At 69.6% G+C, this 12,129-nt stretch overlaps 1 protein-coding gene across 1 annotated transcript; it reads left to right on the top strand.

Annotated features, from left to right (window-relative positions):
* Nucleotides 1-1,109: 1,109 nt before the first annotated feature.
* Nucleotides 1,110-12,102, top strand: PEAR1 (platelet endothelial aggregation receptor 1). The gene is made up of 23 exons (XM_087772297.1): nucleotides 1,110-1,239; nucleotides 2,926-3,018; nucleotides 3,107-3,211; nucleotides 3,697-3,797; nucleotides 3,876-3,968; nucleotides 4,695-4,941; nucleotides 5,027-5,141; nucleotides 5,218-5,354; nucleotides 5,684-5,896; nucleotides 6,126-6,300; nucleotides 7,018-7,138; nucleotides 7,216-7,379; nucleotides 7,473-7,575; nucleotides 7,644-7,790; nucleotides 7,886-8,014; nucleotides 8,098-8,226; nucleotides 9,506-9,634; nucleotides 9,709-9,924; nucleotides 9,997-10,112; nucleotides 10,409-10,514; nucleotides 10,670-10,729; nucleotides 11,264-11,452; nucleotides 11,747-12,102. Exons 2-23 carry the CDS (start codon nucleotides 2,927-2,929, stop codon nucleotides 11,896-11,898), a joined length of 3,039 nt encoding a protein of 1,012 aa, XP_087628423.1. The 5' UTR covers nucleotides 1,110-1,239; nucleotide 2,926; the 3' UTR covers nucleotides 11,899-12,102.
* Nucleotides 12,103-12,129: the final 27 nt, after the last annotated feature.

The raw sequence follows: 12,129 nt of genomic DNA, 5'->3' as shown, positions 1-12,129 counted from the left end.
TATAGGGGTGAAGCAAGGCCAGGGATCCCAGGAGATGGGGATGACGTGTGGCTGGGGATCCCGGGATGCAGGGATGGCGCGTGTCTGGGGTGCCGAGAGGCAGAGACAACGTGTGTCCGGGATGCGGGGATGTGTGCCAGGGTCCCGGGATGCGGGGATGATGTGTGCCCGGGATGCTGAGATGCAGGAACGATGTGTGCCCGGGATGCTGGGATGCAGAGACAGCGTGTGTCCGGGATGTGGCAATGATATGTGTCCAGGATCCCAGGACGTGGGGATGGTGTGTGCCCAGGATCCTGGGATGCAGGGACAATGTGCACCAAGGATGCGGGAACAACGTGTGCCCGGCATCCTGGGATGTGGGAACGATGTGTGCCTGGGATGCTGGGATGATGTGTGCCTGGGATGCAGGGATGATGTGTGCCCAGGATGCTGGGATGATGTGTCCCTGGGATGCTGGGATGCAGGGATGCTGTGTGCCCGGGATGCAGGGATGCAGGGATGCAGGGATGCTGTGTGCCCAGGATGCCGGGCACGGGGCCCAGTCTCTGCTCCGCGCTGCCAGCAGATGCTGCTGTTAAGCCGAAGGGAACCCCCATCCCCGCTGCCCCTCACAGCCAAAAGCAGCAGCCCCTCGGCCCGGGGTCCCGTCCGCTCACCCCAGCCCTGCGGGGCACCCCGGATCAAGGCCAGCACCCATGGGTGCCAGCGCCAGGTGGGGACCTCTGGGGAGGAGAAGCCACGGGTGGGCACAGAGCTCCCCACCCTCGGCGGTGCCACGCTCTCCATCCGCTCCTGCGCAGAGTCCCGCAGTCACCGGCCATGGGGCCGGCCCTGCTGTCGAGGGGGCCCTGGGTCCCCGCAGACCCCCCGGGGGACAGGGACACCCTCCAGCGCCAGGACGCGGCCAAGGGGCCGCAGCGGGACGTCCCCACGGACCCCCTCCCCACCCAGCGGCGTGTGCGAGTGGCCCCGGCGATGTTGTTGTTCCAAAACCCGCTGGTTTCTGGCCAGAAAAGGAAAAAAAAAAAAAAAGAAGAAAAAAAAATTAAGGTTTTTTATTTTTTTCCCTTTTCCGTAGTCGTCTCCGCGTCCAAACTTCCTGACAGCGGCTCCGGCCCTCCCTCCGCTTCCGACGGCCGCGCTGCGCCGTCCTGGCCGGCCGAGCCCACCGGCCAGGCCAGCCCCGCGTGTGGCCATCGCACCCCGACCCTGCCCGCCGCCGCGGCCCCCGGCCAGGTGAGTGCCACCGTCCCCAGCCCGGGGTACCCCGGGTCCCGGGGGTGGGTTTGGGGGGTTGCGCTGTGCCCTGCTGGGGTGGTGCCGAAGGGAACGGTCCCCAGCGCTGTGGCAGGGGGCTTGGGGACGTCGCAGGGTCCCACAGCCGAGGCGAGGGGTTGGTGGCAGGGGGACGGTGGCAGGGGGACAGCAGATGGGGTGTGGGACGGTGCTGTGACACCCTGCGGTGACCCCATTGCTGACCCTGACCCTGACCTTCATCCTCGCCTCCCTCACCCTCACCCAGCCCCATCCCTGCGGGTTCGTGCCCCCGGAGGAAACGTGTCGGCCCTCGGAGGAAGCACTAGGGCAGAGATAGCGGCGCCGGGGGGGCCCCCAGGGCTCCCCGGGTCCCCTGCCTGCACCCCGGCCACACGCCCCCCCATTCCGTGCCTTGTCACCGGCGGGCGATGCTCCCCATCCTGCTCAGGGGGTGCTCGGGGGCACCCACGGAGTGGGAAGCGCTGGCTTTTGGGGGGTCTCTTGCCACTATGGCAACCTTGGGGGGGCCCTTCCCCGCGGCTGGGCCCCCCAACGAGGAGCAGATGGGGCCCGCCAGCGGGTTTTGATGACTCCTCGCTTTTCCTGCCAGCATCTCCCAGTGGTTCCTGTTTGCAGCAGCACTGGGACCCCCGGCCCCACCCCCCATTGCCGGAGCAGGGGATGGGGCCGGCAGCGGGGCCATGGGGAGGGCCTGGGGGGGTCCCCCCGGCTCTGCCCCCCGGGAGGGTCCAGGGAGGGAATTTCGCCTGCGGATGAGTAATTAATTCCTCACCACTGGGAGCTGAAGGGAAATGGGGGGGTGGAAACTTTCCCGCTAAACGGTTTTTCCACCCAAAACTGGCTGCTCCGGGATGAGGGGGGGTCGCTCCCTCCCTCCACCCCCTTATTTGGCCCCAAACCACAGCACAGGCCCCGGCAAGGAGTAGGACGGACTCGGGGGGCTGCCGGGGGCTGCACCTTTGGGGTGTCCCATGGCCGGAGCGGCACAGAAGCGGCCGTAAATCCAGCTGTGCCGACCAGGAAACCTCTGTTTCCTCCCTCGGCACACGGTGTTTAGCCGTAAAACACGCGTCCCGGTAAACACGGCACCGCGGGCTTGGGGGGCTCGCTGCCCCCCACACCGGCCCCCAGGCTGGCGGTGATCCCGGAGCCACTCCGGCAAAGCTGGACCCTCGCTGGGTTGAGCAAGAAGTTGATGGATCCAGGAAACACAACTAGGAATAAACACGAAACGGGTTGAAACGGGGCCACGAGGCGCCGTGCCAGGGCCGGGAGCCGCTGCGCCGAACTCCTCCCCGGCACCCCGGGTACCCCCCACCCCGCAGCAGCCCGCACCAGGATGGGGTGTGGCGGGAGAGGTCGCGGTGATGCCGGGGTGCAGCCCCGGGGTGTCTGGGGATGCTGGGACGAGCCTGCGTGGGGCCACCCAGGCTGCCGAGCGGCCGTGCCTCAGTTTCCCCTTGGCACGGGCCGGTGCTGGGGGAGCGGCGGGGGCCGGGGTTGGGGCTGTTCCTGCGGAGGGAGGAATGCGAAGGCAGCCCCGCGGGGAGGTCGGATCCTGCGCCGAAGCCCGGGGCCGGGGGCGGTGGGTGGGGAGCGGGAATGCGGCAAGGCGGAGGGCGAAGCCGTCGTCTCCCCATGCAGGATGGTGCTGCGGGCTGCGGCGCTGGCGATGCATGCCTGCCTCCTGGCCGCCCTCCGCCCCAGCGATCCCAATGTCTGCAGCTACTGGGAGAGGTAGGACTGGGGGGACTGGGGAGAGGGGGGGTGACGGCGGTGGAGACCCCCGGGACCTGCTGTCACCCTGTGTCCCCTCCTTCGGCAGCTTCACGGTGGCGGTGAAGGAGTCGTACACCAAACCCCACGTCGTGTCCTCCGCTGAGCCCTGCCCCGGGGTGCTGGGGTCCCCCCTGCCCTGCCTGCAGCAGAGGTGGGAGCCCCCCGAGGGGACTGCAGGGGGTTCCCAAGGCCATGGTGGGGGGCTGTTCCACTGCAGGGGGTCCCCAAGGCCAGTTTGGGGGGGGCTGGAGTGGGGCTGTTCCACTGCAGGGGGTCCCCAAGGCCAGTTTGGGGGGGGCTGGAGGGGGGCTGTCCCACTGCAGGGGGTCCCCAGGTCCAGTTTGGGGGGGCGGGAGTGGGGGTGGCCCAGTGCAGGGTGTCCCCAAGTCCAGTTTGGGGGGGCTGAAGTGGGGCTGTCCCAGTGCAGGGTGTCCCCAGGGCCAGCTGGGGGGGGGGCTGGAGTGGGGCTGTCCCAGTGCAGGGTGTCCCCAAGTCCAGTTTGGGGGGGGCTGGAGCGGGGCTGTCCCACTGCAGGTGGTCCCTAAGGCCATGTGGGGGGGGCTGTCCCACTGCAGGGGGTCCCCAAGGCCATGGGGGGTCCTGTCCCCACCCTGACGGCGCTGGTGCGGGGCGCAGGATCGTGTACCGCACCGAGTACCGGCAGGTGGTCCGCACCGACTACCGGAGGCGCTACCAGTGCTGCCTGGGCTACTACGAGAGCCGGGACACCTGCGTCCGTGAGTGGGGCGAGCGGGGCGGTGGGGTGGCCACGGGGGCCGTGTCCCGGCTCAGCCCCCCCGGCCGTGTCCCCGCAGCGCGCTGCACCCAGGAGTGCGTCCACGGCCGGTGCGTGGCTCCCGACCTCTGCCAGTGCGAGCCGGGCTGGCGGGGCACCGACTGCTCCAGCGGTGAGGGACAGGGGTTGGGGTGCTGGGGGGGGGACGCGGAGCTGGGGACCCCCAGCTGGGGGCGGCGGGGGGGCAGCGGGTTTCTCTGGAGGGCTGGGCAGCCTGCGGTGGGGTGGTCCGGTGGTTAATGGGGATGGGATGGGATGGGATGGGGTTGGGATGGGATGGGATGGGGACAGGATTGGGATGGGGATGAGAAGTGGGAGAGGGATGGGGATGGGGGCAGGGGGAGGTAGGGGGTGGGATGGGATGGGAATGGGATTGGGATGGGAATGGGGATGTGGAGAGGGATGGGGATGGGATGGAGATGGGATGGGGATTGGGATGGGATGGAGATGGGATGGGGACAGGATTGGGATGGGGATGGGATGGGATGGGATGGGAATGGGATTGGGATGGGAATGGGGACATGGAGAGGGATGGGGATGGGATAGAGATGGGATTGGGATGGGGATGCGCTATGGATGAGATTGGGATGGAGAATAGAATGGAGACAGAGAATGGGATGGGGATGGAGATGGGACGGGATCGGAATGGGGATGGAGAATGGGATGGGGATGGGATTGGAATGGAATAGAATATGCATGGGATAGGGATGGGGATGGAGAATGGGATAGGGATGGAACTGGGATGGGATATGGATGGGATGGGGATGGGATTGGGATGGGATATGCTTGGGACGGGGACGGATGGGGCCGGGGCGGTAGCGGTGGTCTCCCCGTGCAGAGTGTGACGCGCAGTCGTGGGGGCCGGCCTGCGAGCACCGCTGCGACTGCCACCACGGGGCCCCCTGCGACCCCCTGAGCGGGGCCTGCTCCTGCCCCCCCGGCTTCGCCGACCCCCTCTGCCGCCAGCCGTGCCCGCCCGGCACCTACGGCCAGGGCTGCCGCCTGCCGTGCCCCTGCCACCACCGGGCCCCCTGCAACGCCTCCACCGGCGCCTGCCTCTGCCCCCCGGGGCTGGCCGGCCCCCTGTGAGTCGGGGCTCCTCGCCCTGCGCCCCCCACCCCGGCGCCCCGAAGCCGGGGGTCCCGCTCACCCCCCCGTCCCCCTCCGCAGCTGCGAGGTGCCCTGTCCCGAGGGGCCACCCTGCGGCAGCCCCTGCCCCTGCCAGAACGGGGGCATCTGCCACCCCCCCGGCACTGACACCTGCATCTGCCCCCACGGATGGATGGTAGGTGGGCTGCGAGCCCTGCCGCCCCGCGCTGCCTGCCTCAGTTTCCCCTTCCGACCCCGCTGCTCCTTCGCAGGGGGAGATCTGCTCCGTGCCGTGCCCCCCCGGCCGCTTCGGCTCCGGCTGCCAGGGCGAGTGTCGCTGCCACAACGGGGGCCGCTGCGACCCCCGGGGGGGGCATTGCCAGTGTGCCCCCGGCTTCACCGGCGAGCAGTGAGGGGGGACAGGGACATGGGGGGGACAAGGGGACGGGGGGACAGGGGGACGGGGCACAGGGCTGGGGGCAATGGGGCTGGGGGCGCGCGGGGCAGATGGGGTGCAGAGGGAGGGGGCACGGGGGTACGAGGGATGGCTGGGGGTACACAGGGATGAGGCACGTGGGGACGGGGCCACCGAGCCCCACTGCTGCCGGCGCCGTCAGCCCAGCTCCCCCAGCCTGGCATGCAATGAGCTGGACGGCCTCAGCTTGGGGTGAAGCGGGGGGGGTCCGGGAGCCGCCTCGGCTCCTGGTGGGGCCGTGTCACCCCCTCGCCCCCACGCAGGTGCCGGGAGAGGTGCCCGGTGGGGCGGTACGGGCAGGACTGCCAGGAGAGCTGCGACTGTGCCAACGGGGGCCAGTGCTTCCACGTCGACGGGGGCTGCCTGTGCGAGGCCGGCTTCCAGGGCAGCCGCTGCGAGGAGCGGCGGTGCCTGCCCGGCCTCTACGGCCTCCACTGCCAGAGCCGCTGCCTCTGCCACCACCAGCACAGCCAGAGGTAGGACCCCCCAGCCCAGCCCAGCTCCCCCCAGTAGCCTCACCTCCCCACCAGTATCCTCGCCTCTCCCCAGCATCCTTGCCGGGCAAGCTGGGATGCTGGCTGGGTGGCCAGGAAGAGCTTAATCCCCCAAAGAGGTGCTTTGTGCCCCCCCAATTGCAAAGCCCCTTCCCAGCACACCCAGTACCCCATACTGGGAGCACTGGGGGTGCTGAGCAGGGGTTCCCAGCTGTCACCCCTTACTGGGGGAGTGCGTCTGTCACCCTGGCTGGGCTGGGCTCTTCTGCAACGAGAGTTGCCCCCCCGGCTGGTTCGGGGCCGGCTGCCTGCAGGCCTGCCTCTGCCTGCACGGGGGGGCCTGCGATGGGACCACCGGCCACTGCCGCTGCCCCCCTGGCTACACGGTGCGGGGGCACGGGGGCCACGGGGGGCACGGGGGGCTGGGGCGGCACGTGGAGCGTGGTGGGGTCTGGGCATCCCATGGGGAGTGTGGGGGTCTGGGGGGCCCTGGGGGGAGTGTGGGGGTCTGGGGGGTCCTGGGGGAGTGTGACGGGGTCTGGGGGTCCTGGGGGAGCGTGGGGGGGTCTGGGGGTCCTGGGGGTTCTGGAGGGAGCATGGGGGAGTCTGGAGGGTCCTGGGGGGAGCATGGGGGTCTGGAGCGTCCTGGGGGAGCATGGGAAGGTCTGGGGGGAGCATGGGGGTCTGGGTGGTCCTGGTGGGAGTGTGTCAGGGTCTGGGGGGTCCTGGGGGGGAGTGTGGGGGTCTGGAGGGTCCTGGGGAAGCGTGGGGGGGTCTAGGGGGTCCTGGGAGAAACCCAGGGGTCTGGGCACCCTTGGGAAGGGGCTGGGGCTCTTGTTATCTCTGGGGGCAGTTTTGGGGCCTGGGCATCCCTTGGGGGGGGCACGGGCATGTGGGCATCCCTGGGGGGCAGCGTGGGGGTCCAGGCCACCTTGGGGACAGCTTGGGGTTCCCATGGGAGGATGGGGGTTTTGGGGTCACCCGCTCTCCCTCCAGTACCAGGGTGCCAAGAGGAGGGAGGGGGGGGTTCCCCAGGTTCCTGGGGCCTTTCCCCAGCCCTGGGTGGGGGTCCCGGCTGTCCTGAAGTCTTCAGTCCCCCCCAGGATGAGCACTGCTCCTCCCTGTGTCCCCCTGACACCTTTGGGACCAACTGCTCGGGGCGCTGCTCCTGCCAGCACGCCCTCGCCTGCTCCCCGCTCGACGGCTCCTGCCTCTGCAAGGAAGGTGGGTGAACACCAGGGCGGGCTGGGGGGTCCCCGTCCCCGTCCCCGTGCCCACCCCGCCGTCCCCTCGTCCCGCAGGCTGGCACGGACCCGACTGCTCGACGCCGTGTCCCGCCGGCACATGGGGTCCCGGCTGCAACCGGAGCTGTGATTGTGCCCACGGAGCTGCCTGCGACCCCCAAATTGGGACCTGCAGCTGCCCACCGGGCTGGCAGGGCCCCCGCTGCCTGCAGCCCTGCCCGGTGAGTCCTGCCGGCTGCGCTGGTGCTGCCTGCACCGGGGTTCGGTGCCACCGTCCCCGGCGCTGAACCCCCCGACCTGTCCCCGTACCCCAGAATGGGACGTTCGGGGCGGGCTGCGGGCAGCGGTGCGACTGCGCCCATGCCGACGGCTGTGATCCGGTGACGGGAGAGTGCCGCTGCCTGCCCGGCTGGACAGGTAAGGGGGGGCCCAGGGAGGGGAGGGACCCCGCTGCCCTTGGCCTTCATCCCTCATCCTCCTCGCAGGGCCGCAGTGCAAGCAGAGCTGCCCCGACGGCTTCTGGGGCCGGGGCTGCCGCACGCCCTGCTCCTGCCGCAACGGGGCCGCCTGCTCGCCCCGGGACGGATCCTGCACCTGCACCCCGGGCTACCGTGGCCCTGCCTGCCAGCGCCGTGAGTGGCCCCCCCAAAAAATTGTGGGTTGGGAGCAACCCACCCCCCTGCCCCAGACCCCCGGGCTGAGACCGGGCGCATTCATCTCACCCCAGCCTGCCCAGCCGGCCGCTACGGCAAGCGCTGCGCCCTGAGCTGCTCCTGCGCCAACGGCTCCTCCTGCCACCCCGTCAACGGCTCCTGCCTCTGCGCCGCGGGCTGGCAGGGTCCCCGCTGCTCCCAGCGTGAGTGGGGGACTGGGGGGACTGGGGAGGGGGGAGTGGGGAGCGGGAGTGACCCCATCTCTTGTCCCGTCCCCCCCTTCCAGCCTGCACTCCCGGCTCCTGGGGGGACGCCTGTGCGGAGCCCTGCCGGTGCCACCACGGGGGGACGTGCCACCCCGCCGAGGGGACGTGCCACTGCCCGGCCGGCTGGACGGGGACGCTCTGCGGAGAAGGTAGGGCCCGGCACGGGGACCCCCCGCGGGGGCTGCACCCCCCGGCTCCAGCCTGGGGGTCCTGGGGGGGGCAAGAGAGAGAACTGCCCGGGGCCATAGGGGCTACCCCACCCCGCTCCGCCCTGGGCAGTATGGAGGTATAGGGCCCAGTATGGAGCTCTACGGGCCCAGTATGGAGCTCTGTGGGCCCAGTATGGAGCTCTGTGGGCCCACTATGGAGCTCTATGGATCCCAGTATGGAGCTCTATGGTCCCAGTGTGGAGGTCTATGGTCCCAATATGGAGCTCTGTGGTCCCAGTATGGAGCTCTATGGGTCCCAGTATGGAGGTCCATGGTCCCAGTGTGGAGCTATATGGTCACAGCCACTATGGGGCCATATCGATCCCAATATGGGGCTATGCAGTCCTGGGCACTATGGAGCGCTACGGTCCCGGGCAGTATGGAACTATATGGTCCCAGTATGGAGCTGTATGGTCCCAGTATGGAGCTATGCAGTCCTGGGCACTATGGAGCCATACGGTCCCATTATGGAGCGATACAGTCCCAGGCAGTATGGAGCTATGTGGTCCCACTACGGAGCTATGCAGTCCTGGGCAGTATGGAGATATATGGTTCGGGTATGGAGCTACGTGGTCCTGGGCACTATGGGGCTATGTGGTCCCAGTATGGGGCTATATGACCCTGGTATGTAGCTATACGGTCCTGGGCAGTATTGAGCTGTATTGTGCCAGCATGGAGCTATACGGTCGTTGGCAGTATGGAGCTGTATTGTCCCCGTATGGAGCCATACAACTGTGGGCAGTATGGAGCTGTATTGTCCCCATATGGAGCCATACGGTCGCGGGCAGTATGGAGCCGTATTGTGCCCGTATGGAGCCATACGGTCGCGGGCAGTATGGAGCCGTATTGTGCCCGTATGGAGCCATACGGTCGCGGGCAGTATGGAGCCGTATTGTCCCCATATGGAGCCATACGGTCGCGGGCAGTATGGAGCCGTATTGTGCCCGTATGGAGCCATACGGTCGCGGGCAGTATGGAGCCGTATTGTGCCCGTATGGAGCCATACGGTCGCGGGCAGTATGGAGCCGTATTGTCCCCATATGGAACCATACGGTCGCGGGCAGTATGGAGCCGTATTGTGCCCGTATGGAGCCATACGGTCACGGGCAGTATGGAGCTGTATTGTGCCCGTATGGAGCCATACAGTCGCGGGCAGTATGGAGCCGTATTGTGCCCGTATGGAGCCATACGGTCGCGGCAGCGTGGCTCTGCCCCCCAGCCTGCCCCCCCGGCACCTTCGGGCTCCGGTGTGAGCAGCTCTGCCGCTGCGCCCACAACGCCAGCTGCCACCCCGCCAGCGGGACGTGCCCCTGCGCCCCGGGCAGGATCGGGCCCCACTGCGAGGCCGGTGAGTGGGTGCGGAGCGGGGTGGGGGGGCCCGCCGGGGTCCCTGCCCCACCCTAAGGACTGTCCCCCCCACAGGGACCCCCGAGCAGCCCTACACCATCGTGCCGGCCCCCCCGGCAGCCTACAGCTCCCTGGGGGTGGTGCTCAGCCTGGTGGCCCTGGTGGCGCTGCTGGTGGCCGTGGTGGCCGTGGCCCTGTGCTACCGGCACCGGCAGAAGGAAAAGGAGAGCCGGCACCTGGCCGTGGCCTACACGGCGGGACAGACGGACACCTCCGACTACGTGGTGCCAGGTGAGCACGGCGGCGGGGACGCGGCCGCAGCCCCGGTGGCCCCGCTGCGCCGGGCTGACGCCTGTCCCCCAGATGTGCCACCGAGCCACCACGCGCACTACTACTCCAACCCCAGCTACCACACGCTGTCCCAGTGCACGCTGCCGGCCCCCGGCCCCGGCCCCCAGGACAGAGCCAGCTCCCTCAAGGTACGGCACGGCACGGCACGGCACGGCACGGCGCGGTGCAGCGTGGCATGGTGCAGCACGATGCAGCGTGGCGTGGTGTGGCGTAATGCACAGTGCACCAGGGTGTTGCATGGTGCACTGTGGTGCAGCGTGGTGTTGCATGGTGCAGCGTGGTGTTGCACGGTGCACCGCAGTGTTGCACAGCGCACCGCGGTATTGCATGCCGTACCACGGTGCAGCGCGGTGTTGCGCAGTGCGGCACGGCACGGCGCTGCTGCCGGGAGCCTCGTGGCCAGCCCATCCCGTTTGGGCTCCAGGTGCCCGGCACCCAGCTCTTCCCCGGCGTGGAGAGACCCTACGGCGCCGAAGGCAACGCCACGCTGCCGCCCGACTGGAAGCACCTCGGGGCCCCGGGCCCCAGGGGTAAGGGGGGACGCGGGGGCAGCTCCCGGGGAGCCAGCGCGGACCTAGGCCGGAGCGGGGCGGACACCGGGGCCCCCTCCCAGCTCAGGATCCACCGGGAGGGTGCTGGGGTGGGCGGGGTGGCACGGGGGGACCCCAAATCTGCTCCCTTCCAGGGGGGCAGCTGGACCGGAGCTACAGCTACAGCTACAGCCCGGGGACGTACAGCGGGAAAGGTACGGGATGGGGTGGGGAAGGGATGGAGATGGGACAGGGCTGGAATGGGGTGGGGATGGGATGGGATTGGGATGGGATGGGGATGGGACTGGGATGGGGTGGGGAAGGGATGGAGATGGAACACGGCTGGAATGGGGTGGGGATGGGATGGGGAAGGGATGGGGATGGGATGGGAAGGGATGGAGATGGGGCAGGGATGGGACAGCGCTGGGATGGGGATGGGAAAAGGATGGGGATGGGGTGGGGAAGAGACAGGGATGGGATGGGGATGGGACAGGGCTGGAATGGGGTGAGGATGGGAAGAGACAGAAATGGGGATGGGGAAGGGATGGGGATGGGAAAGGGATGAGGATGGGATTGTGATGGGATGGGGAAGAGAGAGGGATATGACGGGGATGGGATGGGGCGGGGAAGGGACAGGGCTGGGACAGGGCGCGGATGGAGCTCGGAGTGGCCCGGGCCACAGCCAGCGGCGGCTGCCCCCCTCCCCTGCGCTCCCCGCCGTGGGGAGCCCCCAACTCCTGCTCCCCCAGAGCACCCCCCGCCGCGGCTGGGGGCCAGCGCCAGCTCCCTGGCCAGCGAGAACCCCTACGCCACCATCAAGGAGCTGCCCCCCGCCGCCGCCAAGCCCCCCGAGGGCAGCTACATGGAGATGAAATCCCCCGTCCGGCGGGAGATGTCCTACGCCGAGATCGGGCTCCTGGAGGAGCCGTCCCAGGAGGGTACGGCCGGGGGGTCCCCTGGCCCTGGTGAGCCTGGCTGGGGGGGACACGGCCCCGGCGATGGCCCTGGGGGGACGACATGGCCCCGGTGACGGGGGCTGCATGGCCCTGGGGGGGACACGGCCCCGGTGATGGCCCTGGGGGGACAACGTGGCCCTGGTGACGGGGGCTGCATGGCCCTGGGGGGGACACGGCCCCGGTGATGGCCCTGGGGGGGGACACATGGCCCCGGTGACGGGGGCTGCGTGGCCCCGGGGAGACCCGGCCCCTTGCAGCCTCCTCTCGTCCCCGCAGAGAGCCGCGCCGGCGGGGCCGACGGCGTCACCCCTGGGCCCCCCCCCAGCCATTACGACTCCCCCAAGAACAGCCACATCCCCAGCCACTATGACGTCCCCCCCGCCCGCCACTACCCGCCGTCCCCGCCGCTGCGCAGGAAGGACCGCTGAGGGCCGCGGGGCCGCGGCGAGGGACCCCCGGGAACAGCGGGGCGGCGGCGGCGGCGGCGGCGGGAGCAGCGGCGGCGGCGGGGAGCGGGCGCGGGCACCGGGGGCACCGGTGGGAGGGAGGGGGCGCGGGGCCGGCGTGGGGGGGACCGGGGATGAGGTCGGGGGGGCCCAGTAATGGGCTCAGTTGTGACCCTGGGATGGTCCCAATAAAGGCCCAGTAATGGGAGAAGA

Source organism: Nipponia nippon, unplaced genomic scaffold (assembly GCF_047370975.1).
Source record: "Nipponia nippon isolate SJK-2023a ecotype South Korea unplaced genomic scaffold, ASM4737097v1 scaffold_36, whole genome shotgun sequence".
Taxonomy (NCBI): domain Eukaryota; kingdom Metazoa; phylum Chordata; class Aves; order Pelecaniformes; family Threskiornithidae; genus Nipponia; species Nipponia nippon.
This window is presented reverse-complemented; position numbering and strand designations above follow the sequence as displayed.

Excerpts from the sequence above, each read along its gene's own strand:
- PEAR1 (XM_087772297.1), top strand. The coding sequence starts at position 2,927 with ATGGTGCTGCGGGCTGCGGCGCTGGCGATGCATGCCTGCCTCCTGGCC. Across the intron at positions 3,798-3,875 it reads GAGCCGGGACACCTGCGTCC|CGCGCTGCACCCAGGAGTGC; the intron begins GTGAGTGGGGCG and ends GTGTCCCCGCAG. Across the intron at positions 8,227-9,505 it reads GGGGACGCTCTGCGGAGAAG|CCTGCCCCCCCGGCACCTTC; the intron begins GTAGGGCCCGGC and ends TCTGCCCCCCAG.